Source organism: Erpetoichthys calabaricus, chromosome 3, assembly GCF_900747795.2.
Source record: "Erpetoichthys calabaricus chromosome 3, fErpCal1.3, whole genome shotgun sequence".
NCBI lineage: Eukaryota > Metazoa > Chordata > Cladistia > Polypteriformes > Polypteridae > Erpetoichthys > Erpetoichthys calabaricus.
The window spans coordinates 199737813-199758725 of record NC_041396.2 but is presented as its reverse complement, the minus strand read 5'-3'; the positions used below and the strand labels follow the sequence as shown (position 1 = coordinate 199758725).

Below are 20913 nucleotides of genomic sequence, written 5' to 3'. Positions count from 1 at the left end.
TTGCATTTGCATGTTTTTCTGGTGGGTTTACTCGGCGTGCTTCAGTTTCCTTTCAAAGTCATGTAGGATGTGGGGTTTTGTTGTGCTATATTGTCCCTGCTAGTGTATGTTTTGCTTGTATTCATTCTGCGATGTGCTGGCGACTCGTTCAGAGATGGGTGCAACTCTGAATGGATAGCATAATTAAACATGTATAATGAAGATATTTTTAAAGTTCTGAACACTCCGTGGGCTTAGTTTATAACTAGTTTTAATTTCACAAAGACGTTTTTTGGAGCCTCGTCACACCTGCCATAAAGTTCTCTACACTGAACATACACCTGGGGACCCCTTACTGCGAGGGAGCAGCACTACCGCCTCACTACCGTGCATGTGTAATACCTGCTTTAATGCATTTCATCATGAAAATGATATCAAGTATTTATCTTAGCATTCTAAATTTTCAGAAAGCAGGAATATCATGAAGTGAATGAATTCTGTATGGTGATCGCTGTCTTCTCTTAGTGCGGAGGAAGTCAGTTTAAGAAGCGTAGTGATTAACCACTGGGTCGGGGAACGTAACACAAAGCATTTAATGTGCTGCATTAATTTATGACGGGGTAAATTAAGTAATTGATTAAACATTGATTTTAGGAAGAAGTTTAGTTTACGACATTCTACTTTAATTATGAAGTAAACTATGAGAATAAAGTGGAAATGTCGACTTTAATCTCGACATAAACGGCGAGAATAAAGTGGAAATGTTGACTTTGTTCTCGACATATAGTTTGTTGTTTTCTTCCCAGTATAGCTTAGCTTGAAGCAAGGTCCATATTAATGCAGTTTGCCTAAATGATGGTTCAGTTGGTAAAGATGTCATCACCAAGTTGCACTTGTTGTATTTTATTTTAATTTGGTGAATACTGTGTAATGCACTATTACTGCAAGACTTCAAGCCCAGGTGCAACTATCAGTAATAATACTATTATTTATTTTATTGTTATTATTTATTAGTTTAAATATTATGCAGTTTAATGATGATAAAGTTGTTTAAAAAGTCACTTTAACGTGTCAGTGGACAGAGATTGTTAACATTAACAGAAAGTGTAGTTGGTTTACAAAAAATATTTACTATTTATTCCTTTTCTAAGACATATTCGGTGCAATACAATTTTTGACAAGCACATACATACATACATATATATATATACACACACACACATACATACACATACATACATACATACATACATACATACATACATACATACATATATATATATATATATATATATATATATATATATATATATATATACACACACACACACACATACATACATACATACATACTGTATAGACACACACACACGCGAACAGTGAGAAAGTTGTACTTGTGGTTGTACAAAGGAGTCTACAATTAAACGTCTAGCTTTTATTTATATTTAGACTAGGCCCTAAAAACATGTGGAAGGAGAATAATGCAAATCATTATGATATGTAATAAATAAATATTTATGCAATACAAGCTGTTCAGAAGCAAGTAAACATTGCTACAATGTAACACTATTTGAGTACACTGCAAGAAATGCTCATGCACAGACATTCAATCACAAGGAATAAAGCAAAAGTAATACTAGAATGATAAAGAACTCAATTTTAAAACATATCTTGATCATATGAATAAAATTTAGTTTTTCTTTTAAAGGAGAATAGCAAAATGATGCTGAAAAAATAACATATGCTTGTTTTTAGCCACCTTGACTTTTGCAATGCACTCCCTATTAGGAAAGGTTCCCTTCTTAAATTTCATAACATCCCCATAAATCCCTAATCTTACTCTCAGATCTTTAAATACTGTCTTGCTCAATGTTCTGAGAAAGAAGCACAAAAGATCTGGTGAGGCAGTCTTTTGCTTTTATTCGCCTAAAATCTGGAAAAAAAAATGTTGGTAGGAGGTGTATGAGGCTAGTCCTGCTGAAAATTTCAAAAAAACTGCTTAAAGCCATTTTTCTTTTAATTTTGACTTTTTATTAATTTATTTATAGTGCATCTGTGGTAAAAGATTACAATTAATACTGCACTATCACATATTTTACACCATGGATACATTAATAGCAAACTTATAGGTCTGTTTTCATAAAATGTAATCCCTAAAAATGTTTTTTTTTTTTTAAGATTACTAATAAGTTCCTTAACTTTGTTTTCGTTTTCCAATGTTCTGTGGTGGCACTCTATGCCAATGCTACCTGACCAAAGTACTCTCATGGGTTAAAGCAATTCCGGAGACTGAAATTTTGCCCAAGGGATTAAGATAGGACCATAAGGTATTACACAAACTAGAATAATAGAAACAACATGAACATTAATTTGTGTAAAACTTATATATTATATTAATTATGCCATCCATAACTATACTCCAAGTGCTACCTTCTGTTACATATTTAATGGAGACATCCAATGACCATATTTCAAGTGCTGCCTTTAGCTATGACAAATGAATGTTTAACTTTTGTAGCTTCTTTTAACAAATACTGCAGAAACAAGCACCATGTCAGTTTATTTTGTGTCACCAAGTACTAAGGAGATATCCTTCTCCCGTACTAGTACAGACACCAGGGACTACAAGGTTTTGATGCCAAACAACAGAATCACATAGTCCAATAGACTAGCAGAGGTTTTGGATCTTTGGACCATACAATATTTTCCTGATCAAACACAATCTGATAAAAACAAAAAGACACAAATCTTCATGAACAATTTTATCTTTGGTGTTGCTTTTATAGTCAGCTGGTTACAGCATGCCAGACTGCTGTAACAACCACTCCCCAAGCCTGGTTTAAATTTGACGCATCCGCGCTGCTTACAAAGGGGAAGACCAGCAAAAATGACATCAGACACGGTGCCATGTATCATGAATTGTGAATTTCAAGGACAGATAGGTTAGGCAGGCTCCAAAATAATGAACAAAGTTCTAAATATGATACAATAGGTCATCACAGTGCAAAGAAGACATGCATATCACCAACTCACAAAAACATTAAACTCAACCTCACTCTCGCTTTTAGTTAATGGGTGTGCATGTATGCACACACACACACTTGTGAGCAATGGAGCAAAACTGTGAAGCAAATCTGTAAAGCAACACTATTGTTTCTCTTGCTTAACTGTAAAGCAACTGAAGCAGTGAGGGCGAGAATGGCAAAATAGAATAGTATCTGCATGTCATTTACTGCAATATAACTTAAGAAAATAATGCATACTTGTTACAAATTAAAATAAACAAAACAGAAGACAAGGAGAACAGTTCCATTATTGCTTCAATACGAGTTACAAGTGAAAGTACTGTATATACTCGAATATAAGCCGAGTTTTTCAGCACCCAAAATGTGCTGAAATACGTCACCCTCGGTTTATATTCGAGTCAGGTCCCGCTGACCCTGCCAACCCGACAGAAAGCGAGAGAGCGAGAGCAAGAGAGACACACACGCACGAGCGAGAGAGATACCATACTGTTTTTGTTGACCCTCTTCTCCACTTACAGAGCTATTTTACTGTTTTTCTTTGAATACTCAAAAACATTTAACTTACTGATGCCTCAATTAATGTACGGTAATTTTATTGGTATTTATTTTGATTATTGAAACTTACCAGTAGCTACTGCATTTCCCACCCTAGGCTTATACTCGAGTCAATAAGTTTTTCCAGTTTTTGTAGGTAAAATTAGGTACCTCGGCTTATATTCGAGTATATACGTAATCATAATTACAAGAAGCATTATGGCAAAAACAAATAGAAAATAACTTTTTTAAATACTGAAAAAAAAATTTTAGCAGATAAAATATTCTACAAAGTAGCGATGACTACAGTGAGGAGACAGCATCACAGCCAAGTCAGAGAATATACTGTGCTGTACGCAGAAAGCATCATGGAGTCACTTATAAACATGGACCTTTGTTTTCAGGCAAAACTACTTTTAGGCTGGTAATAGTGAGACAGCACAATAACAGACTGTTTACTAGTCAGCCTGCAATATCTAACAAATAGTGATGCATTTATGAAATTTACAACTTTGACACAAAAAACTACCTTACCACTGAGAAAACATCCTAAAATATTCAGCAGTTGCTCACATGATAGCTTGAATGTTCCAACAATGCTTCTATCACAAATTTTCATATGTTCAAACTTAGGAAATGGATCGTGCCTTATGCTGTCACAGAAATAAATTCAATAAAAAAAATAAGAAGCTCACCGTTAACAGAACTGTACTCTAGACCAGGGGTCCCCAACCACCGGGCCGCAGCCGTCTGACAGCCGGGCCGCGAGAGAACTGCCGGCAACGGAGACTCACTCAGACTTTTCAGAACGCTTGGCGGGTGGGGCTTTGCAGCGGCGCAGAGAGAGGAGAGAGACCGAGGTGAGAGAGTATTACAACAAAGTATTGTTATGGTCCCGACAGTTTCCCCATATGACACGAGTCTATAGAAATCGCGTTACTACGAAGTACATTCAGCAGATGCTTTCATTACAACGAAGTGACCTTGAAATGCCTGAATGAATCATCCACAGAGCAGTTAGATCTGTGGTCGCAGCTCAGATGTGCATGTTTGCACAACGATCCCCAAACAGAAACATTGTAAACAAAATTCTGGTTTTTTTTTTGCTGTTTTTGTTTTCTGTGGTTTTCAGTGATACCTTTTGCTTATGGCTTGTCAACATTTGAAAAACATCCATTGGAATTTAACTCATTGTCACCCTCCTACAGAAACGGCAGACACGAAAAAAACGATAACAGTGTTAATGTTTGTGATGTGCAATCTGTTGGAATGGCAAATGCAAAGCATATGTCTTTGTTATATGCAAAAAAAGAAGAAAAATCTCAGGTTGCAAACGTATGCGAACTGCTTAATAACTTAATAATAATAGAAATGTTATGCAAATTGTGTATAAAACAGACCCCAAACCGGTCCGTGGAAAAATTTGCATCTAATAAAGTGGTCCTTGCTGTCAAAAAGGTTGGGGACCACTGCTCTAGACTACTAACAGGTATATTGGAGGTTGTGAAAATGCTCCTTACTAATATTAGCCCAAAAATGGCACAGTGTGAACATGTTTTAAAAACCTAAACCTTACCTTTACTAAAATGAGGAGCCTCTTAATGGTCCAAGCATAACAAATTTTAATGCACCTGTATTGTATACACAGAACACTGGCTGTGGTCAACTAAATGTGTATGACATATTGCACCTCAGAATAACTCTTAAAGTCAGACTGATGATTATTTTAACAGAGAAACTAATTGGAGGGATCGAAGTTGAGTTTGAAAACGAAATTTGAGAATACAATATTAATGCCACATATCAGTTTGTTTTTGATAAGATATTGCGTGAACTTTGGAAAAACATGATGCATCAACATGACATAATTCTTTAAATTATTCTCATCCAAGATGCTGATTGTATTTATATTGTTATAGAAGAGTGCTATGCTCTTGAGTACAACAAAACGAAACATACATTTGCTGTAAAACGTTGCAGGTAACCATCCACCCTGTATATTAAGCTGGGGCACCAGCATGCTCATTCCAACTCTCAGAAAGCAGCTTTGTGATAAATGGTTGACAGAACTAGCCTGCTTGCATACCATTTGCACTTCAGATAAATGTTTGATGTTGGAACCCCTAGAGGTTGTTTCTCCATCATCTCTCCAGCTACAATTTTTTGTTTTCCTCTGCTCTCTGACTATCCGACCATAGTAAACGTTGTCTGATTTGATAACATACACTATGTTAATGATTGAAAACAAACTAAGGATTCTTCCATTTTACCGTTTTTCAAACTACTTCTAAAATACTGCACTTAAATATGAAGAACATTTTCTATATAAATAAATGGTGGTGTTGTAGTAAAGACATTCAGAAATACAATCGTGTTTCCTAACCAAAATGGATTAACACAGAATATACAGGTTTTTTTTTTTGGATTACAAGTGACATCAAGGGCCTTTTGAACCAGAAGAAAAGGGCTTTTAAAGGCGGTTATCAGCATGAGCTCAAGCGCATGCAGAAGGAACTCCGAGTCCAGCTCAGGGCGGCGAAGGAGCAGTACAGGAGAAAGCTGGAGCAGAAGTTGCAGAACAACAGCATGAAGGAAGTGTGGGATGGGATGAAGATCATCACTGGCAGCAGCTCGAAGCGGGGTACCACCATCGTGAGAGACGTGGAGAGAGCAAACCAAATGAACAACTTCTTGAACAGGTTTGACCACCCTAACCCACTCTCACTCTCACCTCGGAGTACTGCACCCCTCCACACATCCTTCTGCTGATACCAGCATAGAAGAGACATCCCCACCCATAATTACAACAGCGCAAGTGAGCAGAGAGCTGAGGAGACTTCCTGCCAGCAAAGCAGCGGGTCCAAATGGAGTATCGCCACGACTGCTGAAGGTCTGTGCATCGGAGCTGGGGGGGGTCCTCTACAGCGCATCTTCAACCTGAGCCTCGAACAGGGGAGTCCCGAGGCTTTGGAAAACATCTTGCATCACCCCAGTCCTAAAGGTATCACGTCCTAGTGAGCTGAATGACTTCTGGCCTGTTGCTCTGACATCACATGTGATGAAGACCATGGACAGGCTGCTGCTTCACCACCTGAAGCCACAGGTTCAACATGCCCTCGACCCTCTGCAGTTTGCATATCAGGAGAAGGTGGGAGCGGAGGATGCCATCATCTATATGCTACATCGATCCCTCTCCCACTTGGACAGAGGCAGTGGTGCTGTAAGAATTATGTTTCTAGACTTCTCTAGCGCCTTCAACACAATCCAACCTCTGCTCCTTAGGGACAAGCTGACAGAGATGGGAGTAGATTCATACCTGGTGGCATGGATCATGGACTATCTTAAAGACAGACCTCAGTATGTGCATCTTGGGAACTGCACGTCTGACACTGTGGTCAGCAAAACAGGAGCGCCACAAGAGACTGTACTTTCTCCGGTCCTGTTCAGCCTATATACATCGAACTTCCAATACAACTCGGAGTCCTGCCACGTGCAAAAGTTCGCTGATGACACTGCTATCGTGGGCTGCATCAGGAGTGGGCAGGAAGAGGAGTATAGGGACCTAATCAATGACTTTGTTAAATGGTGCGACTCAAACCATCTACACCTGAACACCAGCAAAACCAAGGAGCTGGTGGTGGACTTTAGGAGGCCCAGACCCCTCATGGACCCCGTGATCATCAGAGGTGACTGTGTGCAGATGGTGCAGACCTATAAATACCTGGGAGTGCAGCTGGATGATAAATTAGACTGGACTGCCAATACTGATGCTCTGTGTAAGAAAGGACAGAGCCGGTTATACTTCCTTAGAAGGCTGGCATCCTTCAACATCTGCAATAAGGTGCTGCAGATGTTCTATCAGACGGTTGTGGCGAACGCCCTCTTCTACGCGGTGGTGTGCTGGGGAGGCAGCATTAAGAAGAAAGATGCCTCACACCTGGACAAACTGGTGAGGAAGGCAGGCTCTATTGTTGGCATGGAGCTGGACAGTTTGACATCTGTGGCAGAGCGACGGTCGCTCAGCAGGCTCCTATCAATTATGGAGAATCCACTGCATCCACTAAACAGTGTCACCTCCAGACAGAAGAGCAGCTTCAGCGACAGACTGCTGTCACTGTCCTGCTCCACTGACAGACTGAGAAGATTGTTCCTCCCCCAAACTATGCGACTCTACAATTCCACCCGGGGGTATAAACATTAACATTATACAAAGTTATTGTCTGTTTTTACCTGCATTATTATCAATCTTTAATTTAATATTGTTTTTTGTATCAGTAAGGTGCTGCTGGAGTATGTGAATTTCCCCTTGGGATTAATAAAGTATCTATCTATAAATACAAATGTAAGGAGAAAGGACAAAGTAACTTCTTAGTAACTTCTTTTTATTAACTGATAGTATAATCATATAATACACATTTTGCATATTGCTGTTATTTTACTTAACGCCATTTTGCGGTTTAAGTCTAAGGTTCCACTATCACTATCAAGCTCAAATGTACCATACTGTGATATTTACATAGTAACATGTAGCACAAAGAATAATGACAACAGTTATATTCAAATAAATATGTTGAAGACAAATAAGAATTATTTTACAAGATTTACCTCTCTTGTGGGACAGCAAACCAATATTCAGGCTGTTTCCCCCTTCTTATATAATGCTGCATTGGCACACTGCTAAGACCTGCAAAACTCTTCCTCATAGGTTTTCCCACTTTAAAACAAAGGAACATGGGAGGTTTTTTGCTCGTCTGTTCCTTTGAAGGTATCATATCTAAAGAAAGGTAAGGGCTCATTAGTCACAGAAATAAAAGTATAATTTATTCCAGAGGATTACACATAAAAGTTGGAAAACCATGGAAACTGACATTACAACAAATCGAGAAAACAACAACTGAGCTAAACTCAAATTCAATACTGGGACCCTACTATGGTAACAAGCTTTTTTGATCAAATCAATTTCTTAATTAGAAATCAGTTCCCTTTTTAAATTAATTGATTACTCTGTGAGAAAACAGTTATCAGTTTCCCAAAATGGTAAATTTAATTTTTCTGAGAATTGTGAGGCCTCAAAAAGAAAAAAAAAATATATTGTATATATGCTTATACAATTACCATATATACTCGCAGATAAGTCGGGACTTGATTTTATTGTATAATTGCTAGTATTTTATAATGTCAGTCATAAAGGTCGAATGCGGAAAACTCACGCTATTAGTCCAAGAGATTATGATATGCTAACACTCACCTGAGAGAGTAACCACGGATCACACTGCCTTTTTTTTCTATGTGAGTGCGGCAATGCACTGTATCAGCGTGTGCTCCTAACCTCTTTCTCTCTCTTTCTCTCTATTGTGCCTACGTGACCACACAGTAACACCCGAACTATTCTGAAACAATGTTTTCACCGATTTGTGTCTTTTGTATCTCACACTCTCATACACCTTTTATTGTAAGAGCATCCCTTATCTACGATGGAGTGTTCGATCAGAAGAAAATCTGAAGCTGGTTTTAAATTAAACATCGTTGAACTGGCAAAAGAAATTGGTAACTGCGCTGCTGCAACAAAATTTGATGTAACTGGTTTGAGACTGGATGTTAAAAAAAAAAAAAAAAAATTTAAGCGTCGCATTTTTGAACGGGTGTATAAGTCGGGGTCTGATTTTATGATCGATTTTTCAGGTTTCAAGACCCGACTTATATGTATGAGTATAGAGAATGTTGATTGACATATTGTGCGTACAAGAGACTAAATGGAAGGGGACTAAGGCCAGGTGGATCGGAGGTGGATTCAAATTGTTCTATTATGGTGTGGATGGGAGGAGAAATGGGATAGGGATTATTCTAAAGGAGCAGTATGTCAAGAGTGTTTTGGAGGTGAAAAAGAGTGTCGGACAGTAATGATTATGAAGCTGGAAACTGAAGATGTGATGATGAATGTTGTTAGTGCATATGCCCCGCAAGTTGGGTGATCGATGGATGAGAAAGAAGATTTCTGGAGTGAGTTGGATGAGGTGATGGACAGTGTACCAAGGGACAAAAAGTGGCGATTGCAGCGGATTTCATTGGACATGTTGTTGAAGGGAACATAGGAGATGAGGAGGTGATGGGTAGGTATGGTGTCAAGGAGAGGAATGAAGAAGGTCAGAGGATAGTGGATTTTGCAAGAAGAATGGGCATGGCTGTGGTGAATATGTATTTTAAGAAGAGGTAGGAACATAGGGTGATGTACAAGAGTGGAGGAAGATGCGCACAGGTAGATTATATCCTATGCAGAAGAGTCAATCTGAAGGAGATTAAAGACTGCAAAGTGGTAGCAAGGGAAAGTGTAGTTAGGCAGCATAGGTTGGTAGTCTGTAGGATGATGTTGGAGATCAATAAAAAGAGGAGGAGAGGGGGGGCAGAGCAAAGGATCAAATGGTGGAAGTTGAAAAAGGAAGACTGCAAGGCTGAGTTTAAGGAGGAGATAAGACAGACACTGGGTGGCAGTGAAGAGTTACCAGACAGCTGCGCAACTGCAGCAGAAGTAGTAAGAGTGACAGCAAGAATGGTGCTTGGCATGACATCTGGACAGAGGAAGGAGTAAAAGGAAACCTGGTGGTGGAACGGGGAAGTACAGGAGATTATACAGAGGAAAAGGATATTGAAGAAGAAGTGGGATAGTCAGAGAGATGCAGAAAGTAGACAAGAGTACAAGGAGATAAGGCGCAAGGTGAAGAGAGAGGTGGCGAAGGCTAAAAAAAAGGTGTATGACAAGTTGTATGAGAGGTTGGATACTAAGGAGGGAGAAAAAGACCTGTACCGATTGGCTAGACAGAGGGACCATGCAGGGAAACATGTGTAGCAGGTTAGGGTGATAAAGGATAAAGATGGAAATGTACTGTGAGGAGGGTGTGTTGAGCAGATGGAAAGAGTACTTTGAGAGGCTGGTGAATGAAGATCATATGAGAGAGAGAGAAAAAGAGAGAAGGTTGGATGACGAAGAGATAGTGAATCAGGACGTGCAAAGGATTAGAAAGAAGGATGTAAGGACAGCTATGAACAGGATGAAGAATAGGAAGGATGTCGGTCCAGATGATATACCTGTGGAAGCATGGAGGTGTTTAGGAGAGATGGCAGTGGAGTTTTTAACCAGATTGTTTAAGGGAATCTTGGAAAGTGACAGGATGCATGAGGAGTGCAGAAGAAGTGTACTGGTACCGATTTTTAAGAATAAGGGAGATGTGCAGAGCTGTAGTAACGACAGGGGGCCAAAATTGACATGCCACAGCATGAAGTTATGGGAAAGCAGTGGAAGCTAGGTTAAGAAGTGAGGTGATGATTAGTGGGCAGCAGTATAGTTTCATGCCAGGAAAGAGCAAAACAGATGCAATGTTTGCTCTGAGGGTTTTGATGGAGAAGTATAGAGAAGCCCAGAAGGAGTTGCATTGCGTCTTTGTGGACCTGGAGAAAGCATATGAAAGGGTGCTTCGAGAGGAGTTGTGGTATTATATGAGGAAGTCGGGAGTGGCAGAGAAGTATGTAAGAGTTGTACAGGATATGTACGAGGGAAGTGTGACAGTGCTGAGAACTACAGTAGGAGTGACGGATGCATTCAACATGGAGGTGGGATTACATCACGGATCAGCTCTGAGCCCTTTCTTATTTGCAATGGTGATGGACAGGTTGACAGATGAGATTAGACAGCCCCCGTGGACTGTGATGTTTTCTGATGAGATTGTGATCTGTAGCGAGAGTAGGGAGCAGGTCGAGGAGACCCTGGAGAGTTGGAGGTTTGCTCTGGAGAGGCGAGGAATGAAGATCAGTAGGAACAAGACAGAATACATGTGTGTGAATGAGAGAGGTTAGAGGAATGGCGAGGATGCAGGGATTAGAGATGGTGAAGGTGGATGAGTTTAAATACTTGACATCAACAATTCAGAGTAACACGGATTGTGGAAGAGAGGTGAAAAAGAGTGCAGGCTGGACAGAATGGGTGGAGAAGAGTGTCAGGAGTGATTTGTGACAGACTGGTATCAGCAAGAGTGAAAGGGAAGGTCTACAGGACAGCAATGAGACCAGCTATGTTATATGGGTTGGAGACAATGGCACTGACCAGAAAGAAGGAGACAGAGCTGGAGGTGGCAGAGTTTAATATGTTAAGATTTGCACTGGGTGTGACAAGGATGGACAGGATTAGAAACGAGTACATTAGAGGGCCAGCTCAGGTTGAACGGTTGGGAGACAAAGTCAGAGTGGTGAGATTGCGTTGGTTTGGACATGTGCAGAGGAGAGATGCTAGTGATATTGGGAAAAGGATGTGAACGATAGAGCTGCCAGGAAAGAGGAAAAGAGGAAGGCCTAAGAGAAGGTTTATGGATATGGTGAGAGAGGACATGCAGGGGGTGGGTGTAACAGAGAAGGATGAAAAAGACAGGACGATATGGAAGAAGATGATCTGCTGTGGCAACCCCTAACAGGAGCAGCCAGAAGAAGAAGATGATACAGTATATACGGAGATGAAGTAAAGGATCATCTTAATGAATAATTTACAGATTAATTGGAGTCATGTTTACTAAACACTTTGAAGTATGACACAGTGAAAAAATTCTTAACTGATGAAAATCCCCACAAACATCTTCTTCCATTAAGATTTAATTTAAAATTATCCAAGGGCACTTCACTTCATGTTCACAAATGTGCTTACCATGAGAATCACTATTGGTATCAATCGAACATGCATGTCTTTAAATTGTGTTAGTGAACTACAGTCAAAGGTAACCTATGCCAGAAATCCCTGTGCTTTCATCAATAACACACATTTTTACATGCAACATCAATTCTGTACTAAGCATTTAGTGAAGAAATAAATTCCAGTATATAATCATCTATAAACACAGGTTCCTAACTAGCTAATATTAAAATTTAATTAGTTAACGCAAAAAAAAAAAAAAAAAGAAAATGTCATGTATGCTTACAAAGATATATTAGAATGCATTGGTAAATTAATAGACTGTGAAGGTTGTACTTTACAAGTGATAATAAGTGCTTTCATGCTCTGTTTAATTTAGGTTTGAATGCGCATGAAGTAAAACTAGTTTTTGCATAACTTATTATACTATTTAAAACACTAGCTGCACTTTAGGCCAGGACCAATGGAGGGCTGAGCAATACAGAGAATTTTGTATTCGATACAATATTTAAGGAACATCAATTTGCAAAAGCCAATTTTGCAGTTGTTGATCACTTCTGGGTTTACATAACTTTTTTCTGAGCATTAAAGAAAAGGTGCAAAATGTTCACCACTCTTTCTAAGCATAACTACATCGACTCCACCCACATTGCGTGGCGATGGTCAGTGTTTGAATAAAAATGTAGCAAGGATACAAGGAGGATGAGCTTAGAACAGGAGAGTTAGTGCTGCTTCTTGTAAATTATTTGGTTTTACCAGGGATGACAGTTCAAAGCAGTACAACATTTAAAGATAAATACAATTACTGCATATGAAGAGGTCATCCAAACAGTGCAGCTCCTGCATCGTGTCCTTCTGTCTCACTAGCAAAACACATCCCTGCCAAGCAAAGTTCCATAAACTAAGCAGAGAAGTATCAGGAGACAACTGCTCCCATTGCTTAAATATTGCAAAACACACTCTTGCTTACTTAACTTGCACCCTAAAAATACTTTACTTTATAAGTGGTGAGATTACTAACCAGTAATTCACACTAAAAGCAACACGTCTATACAATGTAATACTTCAACTGTCTATTTTACCATCTCTGCTCTCTATGATGAAATGTTACAAGCAGAAGTTAAAACAGAAGCCTTTGTAGTTTTCTTTTGTGCGAATTATTCAATTTTCATGCTTCAGTTATGGGGTAAACAGCATTACTGACCTTTTTATTTTAATTTTGAGTTTGAGTTTGTATTTTATGTTTAGGAAGTTAATTGAGCGTCTTATTTATAATAATTCTGAATATATAGCATTTTCATATTGCATGAACATTTATAAATATGTTACCCAGGTGATTTTTGAATCTATTAAGATTATTAGAGGAAGTCAAATATACAAAAATATTACACCAATACTAGAAACATGTACAAGTCACAATCAAACAGCAATCTCTGCTGACTCATACTGGGGGAGTTTAATGTTGCAGCTCAATGTGATCATTGCAATTACAAATTACTGTATATATCTGAACTTTTAGACTAGCATTTGCCCAAGACAGTAAAACAGGGTGTCCAAAATTTGTTTCACAAAGTTGTAGTAGGGTTTTAATCTGGTGATGAGGAAAGGGACAGGGAGTGTTGAATCATGCCTACTAAATACTCCTCAGAAGGACTGTGTAAAAACAGAATATTAAAGATACATAACTTGATAAATACCTCGTGTTTGTAACCATCTAGTTTCAGTAAATAAAAAAAAAAAAAACAAAACACTATACTATTACAGTAGATCAATTAAAAAATACTGGCAGCTCTCTCCTTCAGTTTCCATCTTAATTAACTCTGCCCAAAATGTAAGCACTGCTGTCCTCAAAACAGTGTTTCTTGTTTGCACTACATAAAAAGCACTGAGCCAGCATTTGATATGGAATACTGAATGGAGTTTGTACAAAACAGAAAGACAGAGGATAACCCCTTCTCTTGAATCCTGAACTTTAAACTCTTCAATTCTGAAGTAATTTCAAGGGTGGGGAGATAAGCTGGCAGACAGAAAGAGACCGGTGACACTTGGTAAAGTGGAAGGATTTGTGCAGCAAGAGACATTCAAGCAAACAGAACAAGTCAACATACCTGTGTTTATTTTATACAGATTTATTTTTGTCCACAACATAATTTTTATTATTACTTTAAAATATTTCACATTTCTGTGAATTTATGGATATATCCGCTTATTGTCCTTGCAAGCTCGATTTACAGTGCCAAAGATACCTACTGCACCAATGACCAGTTACAAAGTAAGAAGATAGTATATTATACCTTACTTTGCACATTTTAATTATATGATGGGTTTTTATGCTTGCTAAAATGACATATTTGAAGATGAAGCAAACAAAAAATATGTTAAAAGCTCCTTAGTAAAACACCTCAGTATCACCAAACACATTTCCGCAGCAGTAAATGCCACACAATCTTTGTGAATTGTAGCATAAAGTGGTGTATGTGGTGGTTTAGGGAGAAAAGGGAAAAAAGTCCATGAGTTACACGGTCAAACAACCCTCCTTTAAGAAGGTAGAAGGCACAATTGAACACAATACACTATATGGAAATATAATTTTGTGAAAAAAAAATTCCATGTTACACAACCCGATTACTTTAGTGTGAATTCATATATTATTTAAACAGGCACAACACTTATTTGCCTAAATGCTGATATTTATTCAAATTTAGAGTACTTTATATTAAAACAAACAAACCCATTTCTGTGCTTTGTTCTATTTTATAGACACAAGAAATTTCACAAATGAAAGAAGACCATTCAGTCCAGCAAGCTCACTTGTTTAGTTAATTGCTAAGCTGTTCCTGTATCGCTTCCAAATATTTCTTGAAGGTTGTCACAGTTGTAGCTTCAACTACATGTGTCTGTAGTTTGTTGCAGATTCTCTTCGCATAAATAACTGTTTCCTGCCTTCAGTCTTAAATGCACTTCCTCTTTATTTCCATTGGTGTCCTCAGGAATATGATTCACTCTTCAGCTAAAAGAATTCTTCCAGATCTACTTTATTACTGCCTTTGTGGATTTTGAAGACCTGTTGGTCGCCACATAGTCTCCACTGTTCAAGATTAAATAGGATTCATTCTTAGAGTCTATCAGAGTATGAAATGCCCTTAAGGCCTGGAGATGCACCTATAAGCTTTCCTCTGTACAGCTTCAAGTGCTGCTATGTATTTTTCCTAGCTTGGTGACCAGAACTGCACATTGTACTCCACATGCAGTTTTACTAGTGCATTATATAGCCTGAGCATAACACCTCTCGATTTAATCAATGTTTTTTAAAATATAACCTAACATTTTAATTTCCCTTTTAATTGCTTCTGCATATTACTTAGATTATGAAAATATGTCACCAACATTTTCAAATGATAAAAGGTCTTATGGGGAATCATTAGGGCAACTGGGTGCACAAAGCAAAAAATGTAATTTTAAAATTAATACAGTAAACTTAAAGCAAACGACCGCCAGCCCCAAACTTCTATATGGTGACTCCAGGTTTAAAGAAATGACAAGTGCAGTTTTCACCACTACAAGAATCTGTAAATCCAAAGCAAGTAGGTCTACACTACTGTAAATGATTTGACTTTCAGATTGTAAAATAGGGCTGCTTAACAAAAAGGCAGTTTAGTATTGAACTTTAAAAATCTTCTATTTTTAAACTATTCCTGCTAATTAAAAACTTTTACAAATGCAGTATTTTTGTTATGCAATATTTTAACAGAAATGTATGCAATTTTGTTTCACTTAGCCATATGATCCTTTAAATTGTGCAGAACTCTTTTCACATCCCAGAAAATGCAGGTTAGGGTTAACCAGAATCTTTAAATTTACCCAGTGTGCACTACAATGGACTGAAACTCCCTAAAAAGTACATAGCCACCTTACACTCAACATTTCTAGCATAAGCAATAGTTCCTCACAAGCCTGAATAAAATGCCAGTCCCACACTGGGCACTTCCACAATCAACCACAGTAAGTAAATTTACAGCTAAGCGAGTGGATAAATGAAAGAAACTGATAAAACTTTAAATTTACACTATAAAAGCCTTAATGACATTTCATTATGAATCTGACATCTCACTTGTCAATAAAAACATCCTTATAAAAATTGTATAAACGGATTTTAAATTTATGAATGATCTGCTGATGTAATTGCAAACCTGCATGCAGGCTCATCTCAATTGCATTTTGGACAAGCTTCAAACTTGGGAGAGGTCACAGGGCCATTGGGGGGTGTGAAGGCAACCTTGTGTCTGCAACACCTTGAAATTTAAGAAATACTGAGAACCTAAAAGTGGGTATATTAATTATTCCCACAATCAGCTACTAGCATTGCAATCCTAAACACCTAAGCAGTTCTGCTTCACCCTACCGGAAGAGCTTTCCATCTAAAGAAAGAGAGGCTGAAGACATAAAGAATAAAAAGCAGGGCAGAATGGATTCAGAACTGCCCAGCCATCCACTATAATGGGGACTGTTTGATCACTTTCAAATAAAATGGGAAAAACGACAGCTCTTCTAGAAAGTCACAGCATTCAACAACTGTGGCATTTTGTGTATTATGGATGGCTAACTTAAACCTGATATATTCCTGACTCTTAATTCTGAATATATTTCACCCGATACAATCAGATGGAGACCAGTCATGTAGTGGAAGAAAGGCAGAAGGGGGGCTGGTCATCCTTGAGAATGAGTAATTTTAATTTGTAATAGAGATAATTAACTTTTGGCTGTAAGAATTCCCCATTATTAACAATGCTGATCATCCTCCCTAAGACGCATGATCATTAAGTAACAGAAGTGTGTCAAGGCTACTTCATATCTATTGCAATATACACCTTTATAATGCCCCATTGGATCTGCTTTCTTATTAGTCAGAAGCTTCTTTCCTCTATTTTATTTGTACAGTATATGTATTTTTTGTTATGCAGTAGCTTAGTGTAAAAAAGTTTTTTTTAAAGGGATAAAGGAAAAAAAAATATCTGAATTGGCTGATCAAGTAACATGAAATCTGTGATCAGTATCGGCCTTAAAAAATACAATCACAAAAAATTAAGAAAAAAGCAGCTTACCTTCAATTGGGCCTTGAATCTTTTTAAGTAATGAGGATTTCATTTCAGATTCATTATCAATTTCTTTTTCTGATGAGGAAAGAAGGAGATGATCCACTTCATTTAATGTATCACATAAACCATTCTGGGCTGAGACGTCTAGGGTGGTTTTGGCAGAATGCTGTAGATCTTTACTGAGTTCTGAGGCTTTATCCTCAATCAGAGATTTGTTTAAGATAGGGTTGTTATTACACCTATCTAAAACTACCTTGTCTGTTAGATCAGTATTTGCTTTTTCCAATATACTTGTTTCTTCTGGAAAACTATTTTCCTTTAATAAGATTTGCTCTGTATTTTTTGAACCATTTATAATTTCCTCAGTTTTCTCCTGCTTCTTGAAAAGTTCATTCTCAGCTCTGGTTCCTTCTACTTCCAAAAATGTAGAGGGGGATACAAAAATATGCTTAATATCAACATCTGCATCCACTGAGACGGCCAAGTCTTTTTTTACTTGTAAAACATCAGGTTTACAATCTGTCTTATGATCAGTAATCACTTTAGTTTGCTGGTGCAAAGGAGTTCCCAACACTGTGAAATCTTCCTCTGAAGGTGACATTTTTGCGCTGATGTCTGTTTCTCCTAGGCATGTCAGTTGCTTTTCTTTACTCTTAGCTTTAAATCGGCTAAAAGGATTGATGTCTTGTTCAGACGATAGATCCTCCCATTCTCCTGGCCTGTATAAGGGACAAAGATCCTTTGGTAGATCGCTGTCAGCAAAGAAATGACGAATGTGGATGGTTGGGGGGGAAAAAAAACAAAAAGAAAAAAAAAACAAAAAGAAAAAAAAAACAAAATGTGAAAACTGAAAATATAATTAACTTAAAAATAAAATAAAGGAAATTAAAATTATGACTTGAACCAAACAATCAGGAAAGTTATGAAAAAATGAAATTGAAAAATGTAGTACATTGTGTACAATCCAGACAACTTAATGCCATTTTAAAAATAAAACCTACACTGAAGTGAAACTATTACTTTTACAAGAACTCGTTAAAGTAAAAAAAAAAAAAAAACTAATAGTAAAGAAGAAGAATGCTTCAAAATCAGATGTTATGGAAAAGGGGGTTATGATATCAAGTGCTACATACAAATAGTCAAGTTCACCCAAATCCCATTCAGATTCAAAGGACTTGATGGTGAAATTTACTAATCAAAGAGTCCTTGTTTATACAGATTTTTTTCTACAAAAAACACAATCAAAATGTTGTGTAAACATATGTATTGGTAATGGCGGCACTGTGGCGCAGTGGGTAGCGCTGCTGCCTCAAAGTTGGGAGACCTGGGTTCACTTCCCGGGTCCTCCCTGCGTGGAGTTTGCATGTTCTCCCAGTGTCTGCGTGGGTTTCCTCCAGGCGTTCCGGTTTCCTCCCACAGTCCAAAGACATGCAGGTTAGGTGGATTGGCGATTCTAAATTGGCCGTAGTGTGTGCTTGGTGTGTGGGTGTGTTTGTGTGTGTCCTGCGGTGGGTTGGCACCCTGCCTGGGATTGGTTCCTGCCTTGTGACCTGTGTTGGCTGGGATTGGCTCCAGCAGACCCCCGTGACCCTGTGTTTGGATTCAGCGGGTTGGAAAATGGATGGATGGATGTATTGGTAATTTTGGATACATGTACGTTAATGACCCATTCCAGCTTTGGAAATGTGGTATACTTTAGAAAAACAAATTAAATACAGTGAAAACACAAGTTGTCCTCAGACACAGCCAGATTGTAATTTTTACATTTCTGTTCTCATTGCCTTGTTATTTATAATAAGCTGATTTGAAGGGACAGCATATTTTTATGCATGGTCCAAGCACCACCAAGATACTCAAAATCATTTTCTTTAGGATTTTCTTATTTTTCTTTTTTCATATAGTTGGAGGAATCATTCCAGAAAATATTGTCACATTCTCAGCATACAGTACATTATGCTTATATGTGTAATTTATACATAACTCATTTCTTTTTTTTTAACTAATGAATCTAGTGGACTGTGAATCAAGTATCTAAGTTTGGTTACATACCACTGTAATGGATGACTGCATATACTGTATTATAGGATATGTGCACTTTATGCCACTCAAATGCAAGGTGCAAACAACACAAACCCATTTAATTCAAACCTAGTGTGATTTAAAAGACATCAATTAAAATAAAATATTTATCTTCTGAGATTGGAAAGAATATGACTTGCAGGGAAAAATCCATATAAAAAGGCAAAGAAACACTATTATTCAGTTTGATTCAAAGATTACTCAATTTGCATATTTGGTTGTGTATTATGATATAAAATTAGGCACAAAAAGTTATTTACACTGAATCAGATGGGTCTTTTATGAAACTTTTATATAAACTTCGATGCAATACAAAGGTTAGAGTAAAAGTTGGTTAAGAACCATACACAACAGTGTACCACAGCAGAGTAAACCTATGTGATTCTATTCATGACAGGTTTCTCAAAGTAATTCCTTCCAAAAAAAAAGTATGAATTTGAAAATTAACTATCAGTAAAAGTTCTGTTTCTAATGCATATTTTCCTCAATTACTACGAAGGCTTAAAAAAAGTATCTACTCCTGAATAAAAACACAAAAACTGCATTATTCTACTGGCAGGGAAGAAAAAAACTTTACCAACAGGAAAAGTATGATTACTTAAAGGAGAAAGCTGAAATATTTTGTGCTGTTCGCTTGGAATAGTGTGTCAAAGACAAGCATAATTTTATAACAATAAAATAGAAATGTGAAGGTCTTACGATGGTAGAGCATCTTTAATCTTCATATGTGAAATGTCATTGTATAGAGCAATAGAGACCACTTCTTCCATTGGGCAGATAAGACCATACTCTTCACAGCCATTTTCTATCACCAGCGGATCCGATTTATGAGGATCAAACATAATATTGTTTGGTGTGACAATCATGACTCCACCGACCACTCCCTTGAAAATAAATAAATAAATCTACATTAATTGTGGAAAGGCTAGATCCACTAACTAGACAGGTTCAGTAAGGTAGGAGTAACTGTCCTTGTTGAAAGATGCATAGACAGACCAGTACAGATCAAACTGAAAAACGGAATAAAGCTACACTGAACGCTAGCCAAGATTTTGCAGCCTCTTTCTAAGAAATCTGATTGAAATAATGTGTGGAAAATGTCCCGATAGTTGGCCTGAAGCGGTTCTGTGGAGGCATGACATTTTCAACACACAGAGTTATTCAAATTATCAATATTTTAATGTCTATTTTTTGTCTTTTAATAAAGCTAGTGCTTTTGTCAATTTATTTTTAAGTTGAGTTTTTGTCTTGTACAATACAGGAATTATAGTCATTGTCAAATGATGACAAGATGGAATGGGGTGACATGGCTCAAGCATATCCAACATGTTGTGGAATCCTGCATTTTTTTTTAGTACCAAGGAGGGTCTCATATCTGCCACTGTAAATATTCAACTGACACAGTGATTTGTTTAGCCTGGATTGAACCAGCCTAGAAAAGCTGACTAAATATTGCAGGGAGGCTTTGCTATGTTTCTTTGTAGGTTCTTCTATTTCCACAAAGTGACAGAGAACAATATCATCTGCA

The 20913-nt window shown here is 37.7% G+C and overlaps 1 protein-coding gene across 5 annotated transcripts in view; it reads right to left on the bottom strand.

The window, feature by feature from the left end:
* LOC114648559 (nuclear receptor coactivator 7-like) overlaps positions 1-20913 on the bottom strand; it is a 193516-nt gene that overhangs the window by 32783 nt on the left and 139820 nt on the right. For 4 of the 5 annotated variants that reach the window (XM_051924804.1, XM_028797654.2, XM_051924803.1 and 1 more), the window contains 3 exons: positions 20085-20269; positions 17313-18058; positions 8145-8313 (listed from right to left, as the gene is read on the bottom strand). In XM_051924804.1, coding sequence (XP_051780764.1) covers positions 8145-8313; positions 17313-18058; positions 20085-20269 — 1100 coding nt within the window. The remainder of the gene's footprint in view (positions 1-8144; positions 8314-17312; positions 18059-20084; positions 20270-20913) is intronic. The other variant, XM_051924805.1, reaches the window with a different exon arrangement.